Here is a 22,549-nt window from a genome sequence, read left to right as displayed (position 1 = left end):
ATTAAGTTCAGCATTTGCCTCCCCATTTTGTCCCAAAATCCACAAGGGACGTCAAATCCTCGTGAAAGTGAACAAACGGTGCAGTTTTCGGTCTTAACATATGTAAGTCCATCATTTGCTCCCTCCACTCATTTAGCCCCAAAAGTTCCCAAGGCCGTAACATATTTAAATTTGAATTCAGCACCATGCAAAACTGCTAAATAGACATACACAGAAAATTTTGGGCAAATATGGTAAAATAGTCCCAAAATAGGAGTGTTTTATTAGTCTTAAATGAGCTCCTGTGTCATACCCAAGAGTTATCGCGAAGTATAGACAAACAAAATTATATAGAATCAGTTAGTTACAACTTTCAGAAAGTTTTATAAAAATCCAAGGCATCAATTTTTTTAAAATAAACTCAAAAGCGTCAATTTTAACCATTTTGACCCGAAAGGCACCCCTAGGGGTCAACCGGAGTTTTCCCGAAAAATCCGCTCTGTTACTTTTTTTACTCGTATCATTTTTGTGTGAAATTTCAAAAAATTCCAAGGCGTAGTTTTTTTTTTATTATTACATTTTCACTCCAAACAAGGCACGTTGCCACTTTGATGTAGGGGGTTACTATCAGGGACCTAAGTTGCAGGAGTACTATGTAGGGAGTTTAGCAGCAAGATGTTTGTTCACATTACATTTGAACTTCTGCATGTCAGTACAGTTGGGGAAGCAGGAAACCGGAAGAGAATTCCAAAGTCCCGCAGTTCTGGGAAAGAAGCTATTTGAGTAAAAGGCTTTCTTACATCTAGGGATCTCAACTGTATAGGGGTGGGACTTCGCTGCTTGTCGGGTTTGTCGGGGGTATTTTCGTCGAGGGGGGTACAAGGGCTTCTAGTTCGTCAGAGCATCCATCATTAAAATACCTGTAAAACAGGCAGAGGGATGCAACATTTCGTCGGTGGGATAGGGGCTGAAGTTTAGATGACAGTTTGGGACCTATTAGGTTGGCGAATCTCTTTTGGACCCTGACCTAGTTATTAAGAAAAGTACGGACGGACGAACGGACGAACGGACAAGGGTGAATTTACAGGTCCACCCTCCTTTTGTCAGGGTAGCAAAAAGAAAAACTGCGTAACTGGGTCTACAGAACTATAAAGAAAAAAAAGAAACAAACAAACACGAGAAAAAGTAAGAAAACAAATATCAAATATGTATATATAATGTGTAAAAAGGACTGTTAAAATAATTGAAATGAAGTGCACACGCCTCGAACGAGAACTAATAAATATACACTAAACGTTACGATCATTTGAGAGGCTATGAGGACACACACACACACACATTTTACCAAACGAAACGCGTGTTTATTTTTCTATCAGTTTTTTTATCAAACCCCATCCGACTGTCCCATTACGGTAATAACCGATATTTAGCAAATATCGATTACCTCATTCACTAAACACGACAGAATTATATTTATTTTTGTGAGATTCAAGGAATACGTTTGGCATCCATTATTAGTTTTAATGAGCCTTTTCGGAAGTCAGCTCAACTTGAAGACAAGTGGTTCAAAAACAACTTCGATCAGACACGTAGAATTTCTATCAAAACTAATTCAAGTTTTAAAAAAAAAACAATTTACAAGACATACTGTAATACAACATCTGTGAAGATTTCTTTTCGGACGTGTTTACGGAGATTAAGCAAACCGAATCGATCATCTTTACCGATTTTTGCTAACGACGAGACAGGCTGATGGATTCTTGGCCTGTGATAACAAGCGGCTTCGTATCGAAAATCTATAACATCGGCTTTGCTTCCATTGTTCTCTCAGAGAATCATTTCTCCTATAATTGTTTACAATGCTATTTTAATCGCTTAATATTTTTGGTTTCTTTGAATTCTTCCGTTTTACTTCTTTTATTTGTTGCGAAATTGTTTTATCCGAAGACAAATATGCCATTTTTAAATATATCTCTATTATATAAAAAGGAATTTTGTCTGTGTGTCCGGGAGTTCATTCCGTATGGACTCTTAAACGGATTTTCACACAAATGTACTTCATGTCTGGAAATGTTCTTAGATAAGTTTTGTATCAGAATGTCTTCGATAAGTATCGATAATCGATAATCAAAAAAAAGCAGATAAAAGAAGTAACAGGCGATTTTGATAAAATACCCTAACATAACAAATGCATTTGAGTAGTTTTATTGCCGCACAAGCCTAAAGGCCCGACATATAAAATCAACAGTAGGTTCTTTGATATGACAAGGGCGCGTTCGAAATGAATGTTTCTGTCTAGAGCTCAATGGAACCATGATACTTGACTTTTACATTTTAAACTTTTATTCAAGTCGTTATATAATAACGACTAGATAATTAGATAATTTTATAAAATCAACAGTAGGTTCTCTACAGTGCATGTAGACTACAATATATTTTGGACTAAGTCACTGTGGGGAAGCATGTGAAGCTTACTTCCGGTGTAGAGCTATGGGTCCCCAACTAGAGCAGGCAATCAATCGATTTGATTAAAAATGGGCGATTTTACTGGCTTTAATGATAATAAAAATTTAAGTGAAACATTCATTAGTTATCATTCAATCGCGGGAAACATTTGGTTATATATATGTTTGTCATCCATATACAGTACTATTTCGTTGTATCACAATTCATCAGTGCGGCTACAAAAACACCTTCACCCAGCCGTGGCTGGAACTTACAACCGTAGCGTTGGTAGTCGACAGCTCTAACCATCGGGCTACGAATCAGTTCCGTAAATATTTCTCCTCGAGTTTGTATTAAATCCACACCCGCCAGTCGCAGAAAGTGCTCAAACCATCATTTGTTTACAAACAAACGTCTGGAATAAATAACTATTTTTATCGAATAGGAATTAGTTATATTTTCTGAAAGCATTATTTTGTAATGTCAAATTTAGAAAACATTCGTAGATCGACTAATGCTGTATATTTTTATTAAATGAAAAAGGAAAAATTATTTTTTTTTCTAAGACTTTTTCGGTGGTATACTAAAAAAAAGAAGAATTCGATTTTTTTCAACCAAATCTGACTAAAATACAATTTTCTCTCTAGGAGGCCATTATTCCTGTGTTGTAAGGTCGGCCGGTATATAAACAGCGTCTATTTAACTGATGTCTCCTTAACGTTGTGGTATATACAGTGTGTGACGTTTAGTGGTTAAAATGTTATTCTATTGTTTTCTTTTTTTTGTTGTTTTTTTGGTTTGCTTGTTTTTTTCTTCCTTTGAAGATTGTAACGTTTGGGTATGGGACACCCAAACTAGCTACCAACATTGCCCTGCTTTTTATTGAAACCAGCCGAGAGCTCTTTTTATTATATTTGTTTTTCTCTTAAGTACGATGGTCTAGCAGTATCAGAATTTTGGGGGAATTTTCAGCCGAGTCGCCATTTTGAATAGACACCTATATTTCTATCAGATTTTAATAATATGAAAACGTAATTTAAACCCGTAAATTTTATTTCAATAAAACGAGCAAAGACCAAATTTTAATATCATAAAAGCTTTAATAGAGAAATAAACAATTTTATTTATTTTTCCTTCGATTTCTTCACTAAACATTTCACGGAATGTCGAACAAATAACACAGTTGAATCTTACGATATATATTTTAAAGGCAAAATAAAGAACTTACCTGGTTAATGAGTAAGATATGCTTTCTTTTAATCTTCCTGTATGAGAATTTATTCATATTTATGTATTATAATCCATGTATTTTTTAAATGGAAGGATTTTTCCAACACACATCGCGACAACGCGTGTCTTTCAAGAAAGTTGTGAAGACACCGGAAGTGCAAATTATAACTTACTTATGTACGGAAGCCTATAAGTGTAAAAAAACACTAATTCAGAAACCTTAATAATCTCGATATTGGATTATATTCCTTCAAATTTTCCACTTTTAAAGGTTTTCGGAGGCGCTGAAAACGGAAATAACTATTTATATATACGGCAAACGAAACTAGTAGTTTCCAAGATAAAAAATTTTACAAATGGTCACAAAGTGGGGGTCACTTTTCTATAATGATGTGACGTCAAATGGGCACCCACTTTATGGCCACATTGCAATGAACAGATTTGGCCGTAATTTTAAAGGAATTTTCGAGGGTGGCTTCATATTGACCCTATATGAATAAAGGGAGATAACTTGTCCTTTTTTATTTTTGCGCCTTTACGCTATCGTACATGAAAACTGGGATTTTCATTTTTGCATTTACACGGATTACGAAATGACGAAGATATGCAATGTTTTTTTTTTTTTAAATATCTTAAAGAAATACCTGAATTTTTTTTATTATACTATAAATCTGCATTATCGGGTTTCGTCTTTTTTTTTATATCGAAAAAAAGGAAACCAGGAATTAAATATAAAAATATAAACTGATCGACCATTAATGACTGGAACATTCTAAACAAAAATTAAGCTTCCACGTAAAAAAAAAAACAAAAAAAAACACGTGGTTATCGAAAAAAGAAGGATTTACATTTTGGACTTTACCGGTAAATTTACAGATAAGTGATATTTTTTGTTGTTTTAAATTTGAGTATTTTATTTATTCATGTTTTATCTTCAATTTGTGATATATAAAACGTGCCGACCAAAATTAATTATTAAAATTCTCATAGACATTCCAAAATGGGGGGGGTGAATTTATAAAACAACGTTTGTCTAAAATATTATATTTAGTTTATCGGAAAGAGCATAAAATTTTACATTCACCCTGAAAAAAACGTAACAATTGAACGAATAGGAAAATTTTGATAGATTTTTAAAGTTTAAAAATTGAAAAATATTCATCTCATAAAAATCAATTGATTTCATTACGTAACAAAATGGCTCCCAGAGCGCACGCACGCACTTTGTAAACACTGTTTTTTAAACAATAAAAAATAATATTTCTATTATTTTTTAAACAACTTAAATAGTTTATTTTTGAAGCATATTCTATAAAGAAAATAAATAACCCACTTTAGAAAGAGAAATTACGAGTTTCCTATATTTTATTCGCAGTTTTCTGTTAGGGGTGTCAAAAATTCCCCCAAAATTCTGATACTGCTAACGATGGTCTGGGTCTCTTTTGCAGTTGGTTCACCAGGAATATTAGTTGGGTATGACTTCAGGTTCTTCTTCATAAACCCAGTGGCACCTATAATAACTGGTATGATCGATATCTCCCTAAGATTCCAGTTTTTTTTGTTTGTTTTTTTTTTCATATCATACATGAGACCTTGGCAGGTGTACGTGTTTCAAATATAATAAAACAGTTCGTTAACATTCAGTCCGTGTAGCGCACAGGCATACCTCTCCCCCTAGTTTCTTTGTCCTTTCTCAATATTCAAGTTTATCTCCCTGCGAAGGAAACGAACAACAATAGGTTATATACTTGATAGGCACGCCCAAAACGGAAGGAGGAAGTATATTTTGACAGTCTCTCTTTAAAATCTACCAAAAATCAAGTTATTATCCAATCAATACGAAATTTTCACCGATTATTAAGTAAAGAATTTACTTTATAATGGTGTTTTTTTTTTTTTTTACAGTCGATATATATATATATATATATATATATATATATATATATATATATATATATATATATATATATTGCCTACAAATCCCCCTTTTGTATTTGCGGGTACAAATATGTTTAAAATAATCAACCGAAACTAAACAAAATATATTGAATTGTGGAAATTGTGGGGAGGTCTGAAATTCGTTAAATATGTTAATAATATATATTCAAATAAGCAAATAAATATATATTTCCATTATTTTTGCGAAAAATACTACTTTTAAATTTTAAAAAATAAATTAATAATTTTCTTTAAGTGAGCCCAATATTGCTAATATACCATTAAATATGAAATTATTTGAAGAATCGATACCAAAAACGTCAACATTGATAAATAACTGCGCATTTTGCTAAAAATACGATAATTTCTTTAGACAATTTCTTGTTTATTCACCTATGGTAGACGACGCGTAATACTAGATGCAGGAATTATTTTCAACACATACGACGCCTAGCATTCCCAAAATAGTCATCCATCTGGTACTGGCCAGTCTCATCTTTGCTTAACTTCGTGTGTTATGCAGGCAACAATATATATATATATATATATATATATATATATATATATATATATATATATATATAGTTTATGAAAAAAGAATTAAACCCTTCACGTAATCGTCAAATCAAACGTTATAAATACATCCCTAAACAAAGTTTATTTAGTCCTGTCAAAACCTTCGTAATTTATTTTAAACTATCATTAATTTTTTTCAATTCGTTACGTGAAATCTATAATATCATATAGAAATTTGGAACTCGGTTACTTATATTATAATATTTTTTGCATATTCGTATAGCAAATCATCCTAAATCTTATTTAGACAAAAAAAAATAATTAATTGGTTCCAAAATTGTTTTGTTAATATTTAAACATTTTATAGATCGAGAAAAAAAATGACGGTGAATGGTGTGGTTTTGGAAATGTTAAAATTTTAAATTCTATTTAAAATTTTAAATTCTATTTAAAATAATAGAAACAAATTATATTATTCTGCTTTTCATTTGATAAAATTCAGGTTTTTATCTTTCTGGAAAAAGTTGCTCAAGGATAATAGATTTTAAATAGATTTTAATTCGTTAGAAAAAGCAACGACTTTTATTTTTCCATTTCATGGCCGTGCCTATCTTTGATGTAACTTTATTCGGAGCTGTTGCAATTATTTATATTAAGTTATAACTTTATTCGGAGCTGTTGCAATTATTTATATTACGTTATAACTTTATTCGGAGCTGTTGCAATTATTTATATTACGTTATAACTTTATTCGGAGCTGTTGCAATTATTTATATTACGTTATAAGTCGCGTTTTACGCAGCTACCAAAACGCGGAGATGATATCTTTTGTGTAAACTTGTTCGACTTTTCCCGTCTGACCCCAAACTCTAAACTAGACTGCACGTCTTTCAAAATTTATCTCATTACGTCATTAACTAACGTAACATTAAGATCACCTGATGCCATTACTAAAATCATTTCTATTGTTTATATTTTAACATTCTTGTTTGTTAGTTGGTTGGCTGGTTGGTTGTTTTTGTTTAACGGCATATCAACCCTTTTCAGGTTATTTAATGCCGAATCCAAAGATTTTGAAGAAAAAATTTTTAATAAAATATATTTGTTGTTTTCAAGTCGGTTTCTATTTAACCCATAGTTGGGACCCTAACAGGTACTACCACTCCGGGTCAGAGTGGACCTGGGAGCAATGGCAATTAAAAGGTGGCTCCACACTCCCCAAAGCCCGCAAGCTGAGGCCTCACCACTGGATATAGTTTAAGGTCATATACAGGATCTTCTTGTTTGTTTTAACATTTCTACATTAACATTACAGAAACTATTAAATGTAAATATTGTCAATTAACATAACTTTTTGCATCGATAACATTATTCTATCTAAAAATTGCAATCATAATAATCGACTATTACAATACTGATCATAATAATCGACTATTACAGTACTGATCATAATAATCGACTATTACAATACTGATCATAATAATCGACTATTACAATACTTATCATAATAATCGACTATTATAATACTTATCATAATAATCGACTATTATAATACTTATCATAATAATCAACTATTACAATACTGATCATAATAATCAACTATTACAATACTGATCATAATAATCGACTATTATAATACTTATCATAATAATCAACTATTACAATACTTATAATAATCAACTATTACAATACTGATCATAATAATCGACTATTACAATACTGATCATAATAATCGACTATTATAATACTTATCATAATAATCAACTATTATAATATCATAATAATCGACTATTATAATACTGATCATAATAATCAACTATTACAATACTGATCATAATAATCGACTATTATAATACTTATCATAATAATCAACTATTACAATACTTATCATAATAATCAACTATAACAACACTTATCATAATAATCGACTATTATAATACTTATCATAATAATCAACTATTACAATACTGATCATAATAATCGACTATTATAATACTTATCATAATAATCAACTATTATAATATCATAATAATCGACTATTATAATACTGATCATAATAATCAACTATTACAATACTGATCATAATAATCGACTATTATAATACTTATCATAATAATCAACTATTACAATACTTATCATAATAATCAACTATTACAATACTGATCATAATAATCAACTATTATAATACTTATCATAATAATCGACTATTACAATACTGATCATAATAATCGACTATTATAATACTTATCATAATAATCAACTATTATAATACTTATCATAATAATCGACTATTATAATACTTATCATAATAATCGACTATTATAATACTTATCATGATAATCGACGGTATGTTCCGGTAAACAAACACTATAACACCTGGACTTAACATCAGCAACAACCTGAGAAATTTTTCAAAGTCTTTTGCTATAATAAAGATTGATACCGCCAAATTTCAGAAAAAAATTTTTTTCCATTTTTCATTTAAATAAACAAAAATGTATACAGCATTTTTCGGTTTTTTAAAGTTTGCAGATATTTTTATGGTTCAAAGACCAAATCTAACTCAAGTCTATATAAATTAAACAGTAGTAATATGTAAGTGTGTCTGTCTGTGTGAAAGTATTTAACCTAAAATCTCTTAAAGTACTGATCACATAACACTGAAATTAACAGGAAGTAGTAATCATACATCAAGGGTGGTTTATGTTACAATTCGAACTCTCCTGTTTATTTTATTTATTTTTTTTTTTTTTAGCAAAACTCAGTTTTCGCAAATTATCTTTGAAAACTTTTTTTTTTATTAGTAATTTATTTTCCATCTGATCGGTTTTCGAAATTTTAGGATATATTTATTACTGCGACATGACAATTAAGTAGATAGTATTGATTTTACTTGACATTCAAAATTACGATTTTTGAATTTGGCTCTCATAACGAAGCCACAGCTCGAACACGAGGTTTTCCATTGCTTCTCCGACCCCGTGTATCTTTTTCCCTCTGATGCGACGTCCCTTCGCACAGCCGGCTTGGTCATTTGCATATCTTAGCTGTCATAAATAGTTAAAAATGAACCGGCTTTGACGTACAAATGTACATTTGCGCATCTACTGCTAAGTTCCAATCATTTTCCCATTTTGAGACTTTATCAGCTATTTTTATCTGCTACGATTACGGTATTTTTAGCGATTCCATACTAAATTCCTAATTCTGATACAATTACCAATTCTGATTCCGATTCTTTAGTTTTAGTGTCAAACGTGTTTAATTAAAATCAATAAATATTTATACTTTGTCATTATTACCAGCAGTTGAAGATTTTGCTTTAAACGAAATCAAATAAAAAACGACAATTAAAAGAATCGATTTGGCATCGGAAAATAGGCACCAATTTTTCTGATTCTGATACCGAATTCGATACCTCTCAAATGTTTCCATTCTCCATCCTGATTCCGATTAATCTTCCCACCACTAACATATATATATATATATATATATATATATATATATATATATATATATATATATATATATATATATATATACTGCTGTTCCAGTCATTTTTCCATTTTGAGCCTTTATCAGCTGAAGACTTTTTATAATCTTTTGCCTTCTTTCTTGCCGTGACGTCAGCTCTCACCCGGCTCGATCATTTATATATATATATATATATATATATATATATATATATATATATATATATATATATATATATATATATATATATATATAAACAACGGTTCACTAAAATGCAATCATTTAACCCGCTTCGCGCCACTCTGCAACCTTGTGTCTTGGGGGAGATGCACTTAAAAATATAGAGACACACAGATACACAGACATAGTGATTTCTCAGTGATTATCTGAATCGTTTCATTTGGATCCTTTAACATACCAGTCGGATCTGGGTGCCAGATTGTCATCGTTTTTTTTGTAGTTTTTAGACTAATTAAGTAATGCAAACATCGTTGCAGATTCAGTATTATTGTGTTCAGTTCTGCAAATCACTAATACTGGCCGGATGGTTGGTTACGTCATAGATTAACTTGATCTTTCCTGATAAAAGGTGCCCCGTTTATGAAGAATCTTCTTGGTTTATCAGGTCTGTTTTTTTCGTAGACATCGATGATCATGGCTGATCAGTCGCATGTAGACCGTTTCACCATGATGTTCTAGGCGGAGGAGTTTGGTAGAGTTTTCAAATGTTAAATCGCTGAACTTTGACCCGTTGACAGTCACATTTCTGGCTGAAAACCGGTCAAAAAGATTTTCCCAAATCTCAATACCTCTTATGCCAAATCTCGAGTCTGTAGACTGAGACTTGACAGAGTAGTTTGGTAGGGAAATGTACACACAAAGCTACACACACAATTTTACTTTTATAGATATATAGATTTGTGTAAAATAATTGATAATAATTATATATTTTTTAATCCGTAAAAGTAAAATAATAAAACTGATAAATTCTTCTGTTTTGTTTTGTTTTTTTGTTTGTTTTAAATATTTATATTTTCTTTTAACTTTTCTAACAAAGAAATACAACAATAAGTCGAAATACGACACAATCACGTTACCACACCGGTTCCCACCAGATCACCGAACTTAAGCAACGATGAGTCTGGCCAGTACCAGATGGGTGCCCATTTGGGAAGGCTATGCGCTCTATGGACCGCGCTGAGTCATAAGAAATTTCCAGGTTGGTATCTGGAGGCTTATTAATTCACCGGGGGAGATGCACTCCTAGTCTTAGTTAAGAAATGCATCTAGGAGAAGTTAACTCTGATGACGTCACCAGCGAGACGTTGGATGGCTATGGAGGAGGAGGAATCTCTAGCAGATCAATGGTTCTATGGTATTAAGAGTTACGTTATTCGACTACAGCTATGTGGATGACCTAAGGACAACGGATAGGTGCAAACAGGCGAGTCAGATGCCACTGCGCTGGGGAAGGTAATGGCAACCCACCCCAAGTATTTTGCTAAGTTCAAATCATGTAATGTCTTTAGAGGGATCGGACCAACAATGGACCGAGGCTTATGGAGAACACTAACCATGATTTCATCTACGGCATGGACATGCCACAATACAAGAAGAAGACAATAAGTTGTGTTATTTGTTTCGCTACACGAAAACTTAGACAATATATAATAGTGGTTTAATAATATATAATAGTGGTTTAATAATATATAATAGTGGTTTTATTTCGATGGTCAGTTTTCCGACTAAGGGATAATATACTCTACATCTCACAGGGGAAAATATTATTTTCAATATTTTTCGCAGGCATTAGAGGCAGTTACTTAACAACGTCAACGGAAATTGGATACTAAACGCTGTTATATCCTAAATGATAGGCTATAATTTATGCTACCATTCCCTAATGAAAGGAGATCCGTTTAAAAGATTCAGATGAGAACGACGATAGGAATAACATCTATAAATATAAAAGCGAAAATGTATGTATGTATGTGCGTTCGCTTTTTCTGTATGTCTACAAAAGGCTTTTTTCAGAGAAGCGGTCGGTCGCTTCACAACTTTTTAAAACTTTTTATATCACATATAAATCGTAATATCCCACAGTTAACAACGAAGCTCGTCTGTCTATTTAACTTGCTCGATTTCAACATTTGTCGCTCGCCGCATGTGGGTTAGTCTTTTCCCTATAACATCTTGGGAAAATAAAAATCCCGCAGTCAAACTTGATCTCATTAACTCATTAAAACGGGCACCTGCCAAATCCAAGTAATTAAATAAATTTAAACGTGTTTCCGTTAGCATCTCGTGGTGGGACAATCGTTAACGTCGCACGTTTTTTTTGTTTGTTTTTTTTTTTTTGTTTTGTTTTTTTCACACTTTAATTTACAACTTTGCCTCGAGGGTTCGTGTTCGATCCTCATAGAGCCATTTATTTACAGGTATTTTCCAGAATAGCGCCATGTCTATTGTTCAAACATCTTTTCGCACTCTAATATGCTTAACAAGACTCTGCCGTGTCGAACACGTGATATTCCGTTTCTGTCCGGCCATGTTCAGTACAGTCTTTTCCTGTCGCTCTCGGGCCACCTGTGTAATACGGTATATTTCTGTCCTTATATTTTTGTCTTCCTAATTCTGTCTTACTCGTTGTGATGTCAACCCGCACTCAGCTCGGTCATCTGCATACATCTGCTACTGCAATACACGTGTCCCTGCTCTGTTATATTAGTCCTCACATTTCAGAAATGATGTTTCTGACATAAATGAAAAAACTAGCATCTATCCTTGGCATGTTTTTGACCTCAAAGTAGTATTTTTAGCTACCTATATCTAGTGGGTTCATGCCTTGTCTGGAGCGATTTCCATAAAAAAAATTCAACGGGCACAGATGTACTTCTGCCTTATGTGCCTGTTATCGTGTTCGGTAGCCTACTGGTAATTTCGAGCGAAAACTTTTGTGCAATCCACATGTGCGAATGGTCCACTACGCCAGAGCTTAAGAAGACTGGCTATTCTTAATATGTGTTCACTAAATCTAATTAAACGTAAATCATTCTGAGAAACGAAGAAATCATTTTATTAACTGCGTGTATGTATCTAAAAGTTAAATGCCGGGCGTGTCTAAAACAAGTAAAACAAACTATCTTTTCAACGGTAAAAGTGTCAGACACACAGTGTCCCACAAACGGAGTCTCCTATAAAAATATGTGGACGGATATAAAACAATAAACAATTTTTTTAACAGTAAAAGTGACGCACACACACACACACACACACACACACACACACAGTGTCCAAAAGATGAAGCCGCTTATAAAGATTTATGGGCGTATCTAAAACAATAAACAAACAAAACTGCCTTTTCAACGATAAAAGTGACAGACACGCAGGCTGTCCGACAGACGGAGTGTCCTATAAAGATCGGCGGACGTCACTTTAAGAATAAACAAACAAACCTACCTTTTCAACGATAAATGTGACAGACACACTGATTGTCCGACAAACAAAGTCTCCCATAAAGATTTGTGGAACTATCTAAAACAATGAACAAAGAAACCTACTTTTTCAACGGCAAAAGTGTCAAACACGCAGGCTGTCCGACAGACGGAGTCTCCTATAAAGATCTGTGGACGTATCTAAAACCATAAACAAACAAACCTACCTTGCGCTTTCCCAGAAGAAACCGCGTCATATTTTCCAGCATATAAAGCAAGTGAACCATTGCACTTAAGACAACGATAAGGGGGAGATAACCCTGAGATATATCCAACTCAATTGACTGTAAAAAAAAAAAGAAAAAAAATGGTTACCATTAAAAAGAATATGTATACATATCTATTAATTAAAAAGTGATTATCAAAAGTGTTTTTAGAAAATCAAAATGACATGAAAAAGACGCGTAAACATATACTTGAATTGGATAATGTATTTCTATGTATATACTAGTGATGGGACGATTTCGATATTTTCCCCGATTTCGATACAATTACCGATTCCGGTTCTTTATAAATTTCTAAACATTTAACTAAAACAGTGTTATTTTGTCCCGTTTACTGTAAAAACACATCTTAAATGTGCTTATATTTTACTCAAGCGTAAAAACACTTGTGAGGGGGTGGTCTAGAGATTTAAGTCTTACTGGACGTTTAAAACAATAAATATTTATTATTTTATTACTACTACAAGCAGTGGAAGATGTTTTTAAATCAAAATCGAATAAAAAAAGATAATTAAAAGAATCAATTTGGCCATCGGAAAAAAAGGCGCAAATTTTTCCGATTCCGATTCCCCAAAAAATTCCGATTTTTTCGATTCCCGATTCTGATTCTGATTAATCGCCCCATTACTAGTATACACTTTTTTTATATATAATTTAATTTCTTTTTAGCTATTTTTATTTATTAAATAAAATACTGATCTTGGTAAAATCCGTCGCCTCTATTGAAAGTTTAAGGCAGACATGCAAACAGACATACATACATACATTTATATATTGGTAATTAAAATTTTCGACCCAAACTGATGAAAAAGCTTGCCCTAGCTCTGAATACCCTTTATTTAAATTTAAAATATTTAGTCCAAAAATTGTCTGAGTAATTGTGAAGAGACCGCAGAGGTCAATTTTTTTTAAACTTTGACCCTTATTATGACCCCTTAACATTTATTGTTTTGGGCTCAAATCAAGTTATTAAGTTAGATCCATGTCCAAGGAACCTATATCTAAAATTTCAAGTGCGTAGACCCAAAATTGTCGGAGGAGTTTGGGAGAGTTCTCAAAGGTCAAATCATCGCCAAATTTCTGGCCACTCTGATGAGTGGTAGACGACGAAACACATGTCAGTGGATAATTATATTTTAAAAATATTATATATATATATATATATATATATATATATATATATATATATATATATATATACACTGCGTATCAAATTATTAACGAGGTTACATTTTTTTTAAATATTTAATGAATGAGTGAATAAAAATCCATGAAACTTTGAGAAACTGCTTACAATACTATTCAGCTACTCCAGTCAGAAAATAAAAGTATTTAAAGCAGTATTAGCGAAACTATGGCAGAAGATAGGAATATCTGTTGATTTCAGTGTGTCAAGTTATTAACGAGGTTGAGAAAAATACATAATATACCTATAACTTGTTTATTGAAATAATTTTCAAACATTAAATGAACTAGGAAAAATGCTTAGAACACAATAACTACATAGCAATTTCTACGTTGACATAATAAGTAGGGAATATGCGATCCTTTTTTATGAATGACTTGTAAAAGACGTTGGTCTAAAGACTTACTCAAATTTGTGATTTCGTCAATAGTTATTCCTCGCGATACCTCTTGAAGAGCATCCCACAACTCATCTTTGCTCTTAAATTGGCGTCCACTTGCATAGAGGCGTCGCTTAATGATACTCCAAAGGTTCTCAATTGGGTTCAAATATGGTGAATTCGAAGCGACTCCATCTGCCGTAGCCTAGAGAACCCTAGTTGTTGCAAATACTCTTTGCTTTTGTTTGCTGCATGCGAGGGAGCATTATCTTGCATAAAAATAATGGTTCTTCTGTACATCAACCTTTGCTTCTTCAGCCATGGTTCAAAGTGCTTCTTTCAGAAAAGCAATGTAAGCATTTGACGTCATTTTTACGCCTTCTGGGACTCTCCATGGCCAACTAAAGTACTTCCTATAATCCCAGTCGAGATCATTATCCAACCACAACCTTGTTGCTGCCTTAAGTGCTGGTGAAGATGTCGTCCATCTAGGACCCATCTCTTGCTCTAGCAATCAAGGTCATCTAGAGTAACACGCACTTCATCCATGAACAAAATTTTGGAAAAATCCGTTTTCATGTTGTCCTCTGCCAATTTCAATCTATTGTGTATGTGATGTTGCTTTAATGGAGGCTTAGTCACAGGCTTAACAGACTTTGCTACTTCTTTCAGAGGGCGACATCGAGTACTTTTTGAGACATTCTTCAAACCAGCTTAGTTAAAGACTTCTCGACTTGTCTGCCCAGGCTTCTTAACAACTTCACGTAAAATTTGGAGTAGACAACGGCGTGAAACAACTCGAAATTTACCTTTATCAGCTCCCCTACGTATCTTTGTAGAGTCCTTGACAAAGTTCTTCACAGTATGATTGTGCCTCCCTATCATTTTCGATATTTCGAGGTGAGTTTTACCTTTTGCTAGCTGTTCGGCAATAGTACTCTTTTCAAAACTACTCAAACCACCTTTACGACCCATTTTATTGACGAAAACAAACTGCCTTGTTAATAATCTGACACACCTCAAATACGGTGGATTCAGCAATTAAGATGGCAAGTTTACATTGCGCGGAACAGTATTAAAATTTCACAGTACGCGCTGCTCAAAATTGCCAACTTTTCCGAAGATTTTGATACGAAACTACCGGTAATTTTGTGAAGCTGCTGAAAAGATGTTATCTCGTTAATGATTTGACACGCAGTATATATATATATATATATATATATATATATATATATATATATTATTTATAATTTATATATATTTCGTATATAGTAAGTTCTTAAAAGTTGAGAATTGTCTAGGAAATATTGGGCGGTCGGTTGGCCTTGTGTGAAATCGCGATTCCCGGATGATCGATCACTTTAGATTGTCTTAATAACGTTATGCTTGTTTTTGTCCTTTATAAATGTTACATTTCTCTTAATTCCCGTCGTAGTTGATGATGGCCAAGGGATAATGGAGTTAAACTTGACTTCATGGCAAGGTTCGAATACTTCGACCAGCAGCAATATTCAATTCATGTGCTGATGGTTGCAAAAGCATGAAACATTAGTGTCTGTAGGTATTAAAAATAATAAAATTACTTATTTATAATTTATATATATATATATATATATATATATATATATATATATATATATATATATATATATATATAGGGTTTCAGTATGTGATGAAAAGAAATCAAGTGCTCGATCGCGAAAAAAAATATTCCAAGACGAACCAAATCGCGTTCTCTGAACAACCCTTACACCCACCACAAACCCCACCACCACCAACACGACTTCAACATCCTACGTGCCCACCTTCCCTTCTTTCAGTAAACCTAATATTTTAGTGTCACTTTCAAAGGACTAATTTATAATAGGGAGATTTGTGCAAAGACACCGCCTGTTAACGGGCGTTCCTTTTTCCGTTTCTTTTTTCCCCCGTTTCTTTACCCTCTTTCCACATGACGCTGATTATTTATATAGGATTTTAGTAAACCACAGAAGGTTGCTCCTATACAATGAAACCGCTGGTTCGTCTTTGCAATATGTATTCATAGTTTTTAATATATATATATATATATATATATATATATATATATATATATATATATATATATATATATATATATATTAGACATTAAGTGGAGATAGATATATATAAATACACGTTCACATACACATTTTTTTTCTGGGTTCTAGCTTTATCATGAAAAACGTGAGAACGATGGAAATAAGAAACGAAATGAAAAGTTGATTAAAACAACAGCAAAAGAGGAAAGAAGAACTAGGGGAAAGAGGAATATAATGTTCTTACGTGTGGAATTAAAATAAGTACGGCTGTTCCAAAGAGACTTCCGGCTCCCATTGCAACAAGGAATTGTAGTCCAGTCATAAATTCGTCAGCTTTCATGCACGGAAGGAGTACAATGCCCACCATAGACACCAAATTCACCAACGTAGAAAAAACAAAACCATACAGGAAAGCTGAAAAAAAATAGAAATAAGGTTTATATATATATATATATATATATATATATATATATATATATATATATATATATATATATATATATACTAGCATTTCAGCACCGGGTGTTTGAATGTGTGTGTTAAGCAAAAAAAAAAAAAAAAAAAAGTGGTAGTAGGAAGGCAGGCTCGAACCCATACGCCGATGGAGGAAAAGAACGGGGAGAAAACTTAACGTCTTTGCTGTTACGACCACCGCCAAACCGGAAGTGACGTGGGTTTAAATAAAGGCTTGACAATCGAAAGGAGAGGATGACTTTCCAAAATATCGGCGAAAAAAGCGATCCCCTGTAGAAAAGTGTCCAGTTGGAGGTGAAGATATTAATGTAGCCAATTTTTCGATATTTGTCGTCTGAAAGGTCGAACTTCAAAACGATACCGATCTTGTAAAAATTCGTCGCCTCTGTCGAAAGTTAGGCAGACACGCAAACATATATACATGCATACATTTATATATTGGTAACTAAAATTTTTCGACCCAAACCGATTAAAAAACGTGCCCTATCTCTGAATACCCTTTATGTAAAATTTCAAATGTTTAGACCAGAAATTGTTTGAGTAATTTGGTAGAGACCGAAGAGGGCAATTTTTTTAACTTTGATCCCTATTATGACCCCTTAATATTTATTGCTTTGGGCTCAAATCAAGTTATTAAGTGAGATCATGTTCAAAGAACCTATATCTAAAATTTCAGGTGTTAAAACCCAAAATTGTTGGAGGAGTTTGGTAGAGTTCTCAAAGGTCAAATCGTTGAAATTTGACCCCTTAATAGCAAAATTTCTGGCCGAAAACGAATTACAAAGATTTCCCCAAATCTCCCTGTATATCAAATTTCGAGTCTGTAGACTTAAAATTGACAGAGTTGTTGCATAGGGAAATGTACATTCATAGACACGCAGACACACAATGACACGTTCACTTTTATATATATATATATATATATATATATATATATATATATATATATATATATATATATATATATGAGCAAACAGTTAATAAAATATGTTAAAAAACACTTTGAAATGAGTTAAAAACATATTTAATCTGAAAAGGAAACACTAGATAAATGGATAGTCCTTAATCCGCGGAGTTTCGAAGAAATACTCTCCCTCTTATCAGAGGGTAGTAATTAGCAAAATGTGGGATCGGATTTTGCATGCAGAAGTATTTGATGAAACAACAAGTAAGTCAAAGATCTTACTTGAAAACAAAAAAAGTTAAGCAGAGGGAATGTGGTAAAGAAAAAGGTGATTACACATGAATGGATAGTCTGGTGGAAGATAAAAATAATCCAGTGACGGTAAAATCCAAATGTAAAACTTCAAGAAAGTTAAAAGAATTTCCATTTGTACAAGTAAAATCCAAAGACATCTCGTAATTGGAAGAAGATGGTCCATAATAATCCAACGGCGGAAATCCATGGAATAATTCACAAAAATGTGTACAAGGAAAAAAATAATATTAATAAAAGAAAAATAAGATGTGCTTTTTACTCTACTTCCGATACATAACTATAAATAAAAAAGATTTGCATTTATTTATATATGTGTGTGTGTGTATGTGTGTGTGTGTGTATGCGCTTTTCTCTTTCCTGCAACCTCTTTCTCACAGAAGAAATGTGGCGAGCCTGTCTCTGCTGTATCGTTATTTTAATGGAAAGTGCTCGCCTGAGCTCCAATCTATGGTCCCCCTTCACCAAACTTTCATGAAAATCACTCGTCTAGCTTAAACTACTATCAATAATTTTCCCTACTCTTTATCTGTGCTTAAACCTAAACGTAAATTCCATAAACAAAGCTTCTTTCTTAGAAGTGCACGCCTGTGGAATTCTCTTCCGTTTATCTGCTTTCCAGCTGACTACAATTTGGTCGTCTTCAAATCCAACGAGCCGTCCCCTTAAGTAATCCAATTTACCAGATTTCCATTACTTATGATTACTACGATATTGTCCCATGCACTACTGTACACTCATTAACCTTTATCCTCGAGTCGCCTCCGGAACTTGATAAGTGGTGACTTCTTTGTAAAAAAAAAAAAAACAGAAATAACATACTGAACTTTCAAGAATCTCCGAGAATTGTTAACACCTGTACAAACAAGTCTTTAAACTTATTTAAGGCACCTCGCAAATATCGCATCGGTCAATATGGCATACGAAGAATGGCGCGAAAAAATATATCAATTATCATGAAAACTTAGACGGCCATGTCTTACCTGACCGTCGTAAATATAGATTGAGATCCTTGAACAGAAAAAGTACATCATGGTCTAAAGTCCTCGCAAGCAAGCACGACCTATCGAACACTTAGGCTCTCGAGAGCAAAAGATTTTTACCATATTTTTACAGATTTTAGCTACATCAAAGATGATTACATCTTTAAATTTATTTCTTTATATAATAATCGAATTTGGTAAATATAATAAAAAAAAATGCATTTGATTACTTATTAATTTTCTCAATCTTAAAGCAACGATTTTAGTGTTAAAACAAACTATTAGGTTTGTGCCAAAATAATGTCGTTTTTTTTTTTGGACGTTCGACATAATGTCAAAAAACGACATAATTTTTGTACCAACCTAATAATAAAGCATTTTATAATTTTTACTAATAAAAGAGACGTTATTTCTTTTCACATTAAAATACTGTTTTCATTTTAAGAGCAGACCATAACATTTTTCAAATGCATAAGCATTTGTGTGCGCATATGTAATAGCATCAAGATATGGCAAGTGAGCTACACAAATGTTTGTTTGTTTTCAAACTAACTGTTAGTCTGATAAATAAGGAATTTGATGATGCAATAAAACACTTGCAATAAGTGTATATTTTATACTATTACAAGGCTCAAGAGTATTGAGCACTTCCATATATATATATATATATATATATATATATATATATATATATGTAAAGTGTCCAAAATGGCACTGAAGAGTTGAAAAGCATTGTAATTTAACCATTAATGATTTTTTTTCTTTATTTCTCTATTTCAGATATTTTACAGATAATATTTTGGAAATTAATCATGGATAACGTACGCAAGTTGTGAAATTATTTTACCAAAATCAGGGTCAAGTTCAATTACTTTTTGGACACCCTGCGTGTGTATATATATATATATATATATATATATATATATATATATATATATATATACATATATATATACATATATATATATATATATATATATATACATATATATATATATATATATATATATATATATATATATATACATTTAATTTGGGGTTATTGTTTTCCAGAGGTACAGTAACCAATGAAGTTTAACGAGGTTAATACAAGAGTGTTCAATACTGAAATACAGCAGGATATACTCTTTATTTGCTTTTACATAAGTAATAATATGTTGCTACACAGTCATAAGCATGTTTCGTTCAGCTAGTTATCAGTAACTAGAGACCTCTTCAGGCGATACAGCTTATACGAAAGCAAACTTCGTGTATGTAATACATACATATATGTGTGTGTGTGTGTGTGTGTGTGTGTGTGTGTGTGTGTGTGTGTGTGTGTGTGTGTGTGCATTACATATATGAGGTGGCTAAAAACACGGAATGAGATCTCAAGCAAAATGAAAAAAAAACTAGATATAAGGTTCCTTTTTCAATAAAGCTTTTATGCACCAAATAAACAAATAAAATTCAAATTTCAATCCTTATTTAATGAAATGATTTTCGACATTGCTTCTGAACTTTTTATTTCCTAAAACCATGAAGAAACAATGATGCTGCTGCAGAAAATGTACTGTGCTATCTTGGGGATAATATTTTCAAGTCAAATTCAAGTTTTACGATATCATTTGTTGACAAAACTGTTTACTGAAAGTACAATTTCGTTACAAGACACACTCCCCTTTCCTATGTTAAAAATAGGTTTCTAAATAATAACGTTATTATTTCAGCACGGTACGTATGGAAATAATAAAAACAGGTCATAAATGCATTGTACACGTGAAACGGCGAAAGAAAACTGTTAAAAAAAAAACATAGCTATCATCTTTATTTGAGCTATAGATTTTTCTTGTTTATTTGTTTTGTTTTTCCTTTTTCTTTTTCTTTTTTCTGTTTTCTTTTTTTTTTTTTTTTAATTCAATTTTCACCCCAAACAAATCACAGTGCCACTTTGTAGTAAGAGGCTACTATCGGGGACATAAGTTGCAGGGCACATTATGAAAGGAGATGGGTAACAAGATGTCTGTTCATATTACATTTGAACTATATAGAAGTATCACATGGACTTATACCAAAGGATTAGAGCACAATAAATTTGCAAAGAAAAAAGAGTGAACTGAATTTGAAAATCAGTCGCAGAAAACAATTTCGATGCCAACTCTTCCTACCAACATGAAATGAAACTTCTTTGAGACAATTATCACACCATAGAAATAGCACCTAGACTTTTGCTAAAGGATTGAAAAAGAAAATTGATCCTTGTACACCAGAATGCTAAAATCTGCTATTAAAATCTGCTGAAGGCAAACCCCGCCTCCATGAGAGAGGGAGGGGGAGATGGAAAGAGAGAGAGAGAGAGAGCAATTCTACGGACACCTTCCTTGGGATCTCGGTCCTGATTTGAAAGAGGAAAACATCTGCTAGAGGCAACCCCCGTCTCCACGAGATCAGAAAGAGAACATCTTGATTTACTGGTTACAAAGATGTAGATACCAAAACAGGGATGTACTTCAATGAGGAGACCGCGCATAACTTCAATCAAGCGACCAAAGAATTACTCACAAAACAGCTATAAAGACTTACTTTGTGTGATAGAGGGAGAAACGAATTGGCATGAGAAATTCCGAAAGATCCCTGACACTACCACGACTAGATGATGATTTTATTAAGTAATAATAATATGCAGAAGACGCATGAAGTGACTAGGAAACATATCAAGATGCAGATCATAGGAACTCATGCTTTCTGGAAAAGTTATAATAGTGTGTTGATTAATGGACAATCAACAATCCCTCTCCTCTCCAACAATTCTGAGCTCATTTCCACGGCGACTGAAAATATTGACCCGGCTGGTTGTTTCCAACTCTACCTTAGAATCATCAAACTGCTTCCTTCCAAAGGCAGAAGCCGCACTTGTAGACCTGAAAATCTCCACTTCTCATGTCCGTGATATAATTTTTTTTTTTAATCCT

General features: G+C 32.7%; 1 protein-coding gene across 1 annotated transcript in view; it reads right to left on the bottom strand.

Annotated features, from left to right (window-relative positions):
* LOC145293081 (metal cation symporter ZIP8-like) overlaps window positions 1-22,549 on the bottom strand; it is a 93,226-nt gene that overhangs the window by 23,948 nt on the left and 46,729 nt on the right. Inside the window, exons 3-4 of the mRNA XM_080139431.1 lie at window positions 17,170-17,339; window positions 13,244-13,360 (exon numbers count right to left, since the gene is read on the bottom strand). Of these exons, the coding sequence (XP_079995557.1) occupies window positions 13,244-13,360; window positions 17,170-17,339 (287 nt within the window). The remainder of the gene's footprint in view (window positions 1-13,243; window positions 13,361-17,169; window positions 17,340-22,549) is intronic.

This window comes from Euprymna scolopes, chromosome 14, assembly GCF_053919585.1.
Source record: "Euprymna scolopes isolate OS-2025 chromosome 14, ASM5391958v1, whole genome shotgun sequence".
NCBI lineage: Eukaryota > Metazoa > Mollusca > Cephalopoda > Sepiida > Sepiolidae > Euprymna > Euprymna scolopes.
This window is presented reverse-complemented; position numbering and strand designations above follow the sequence as displayed.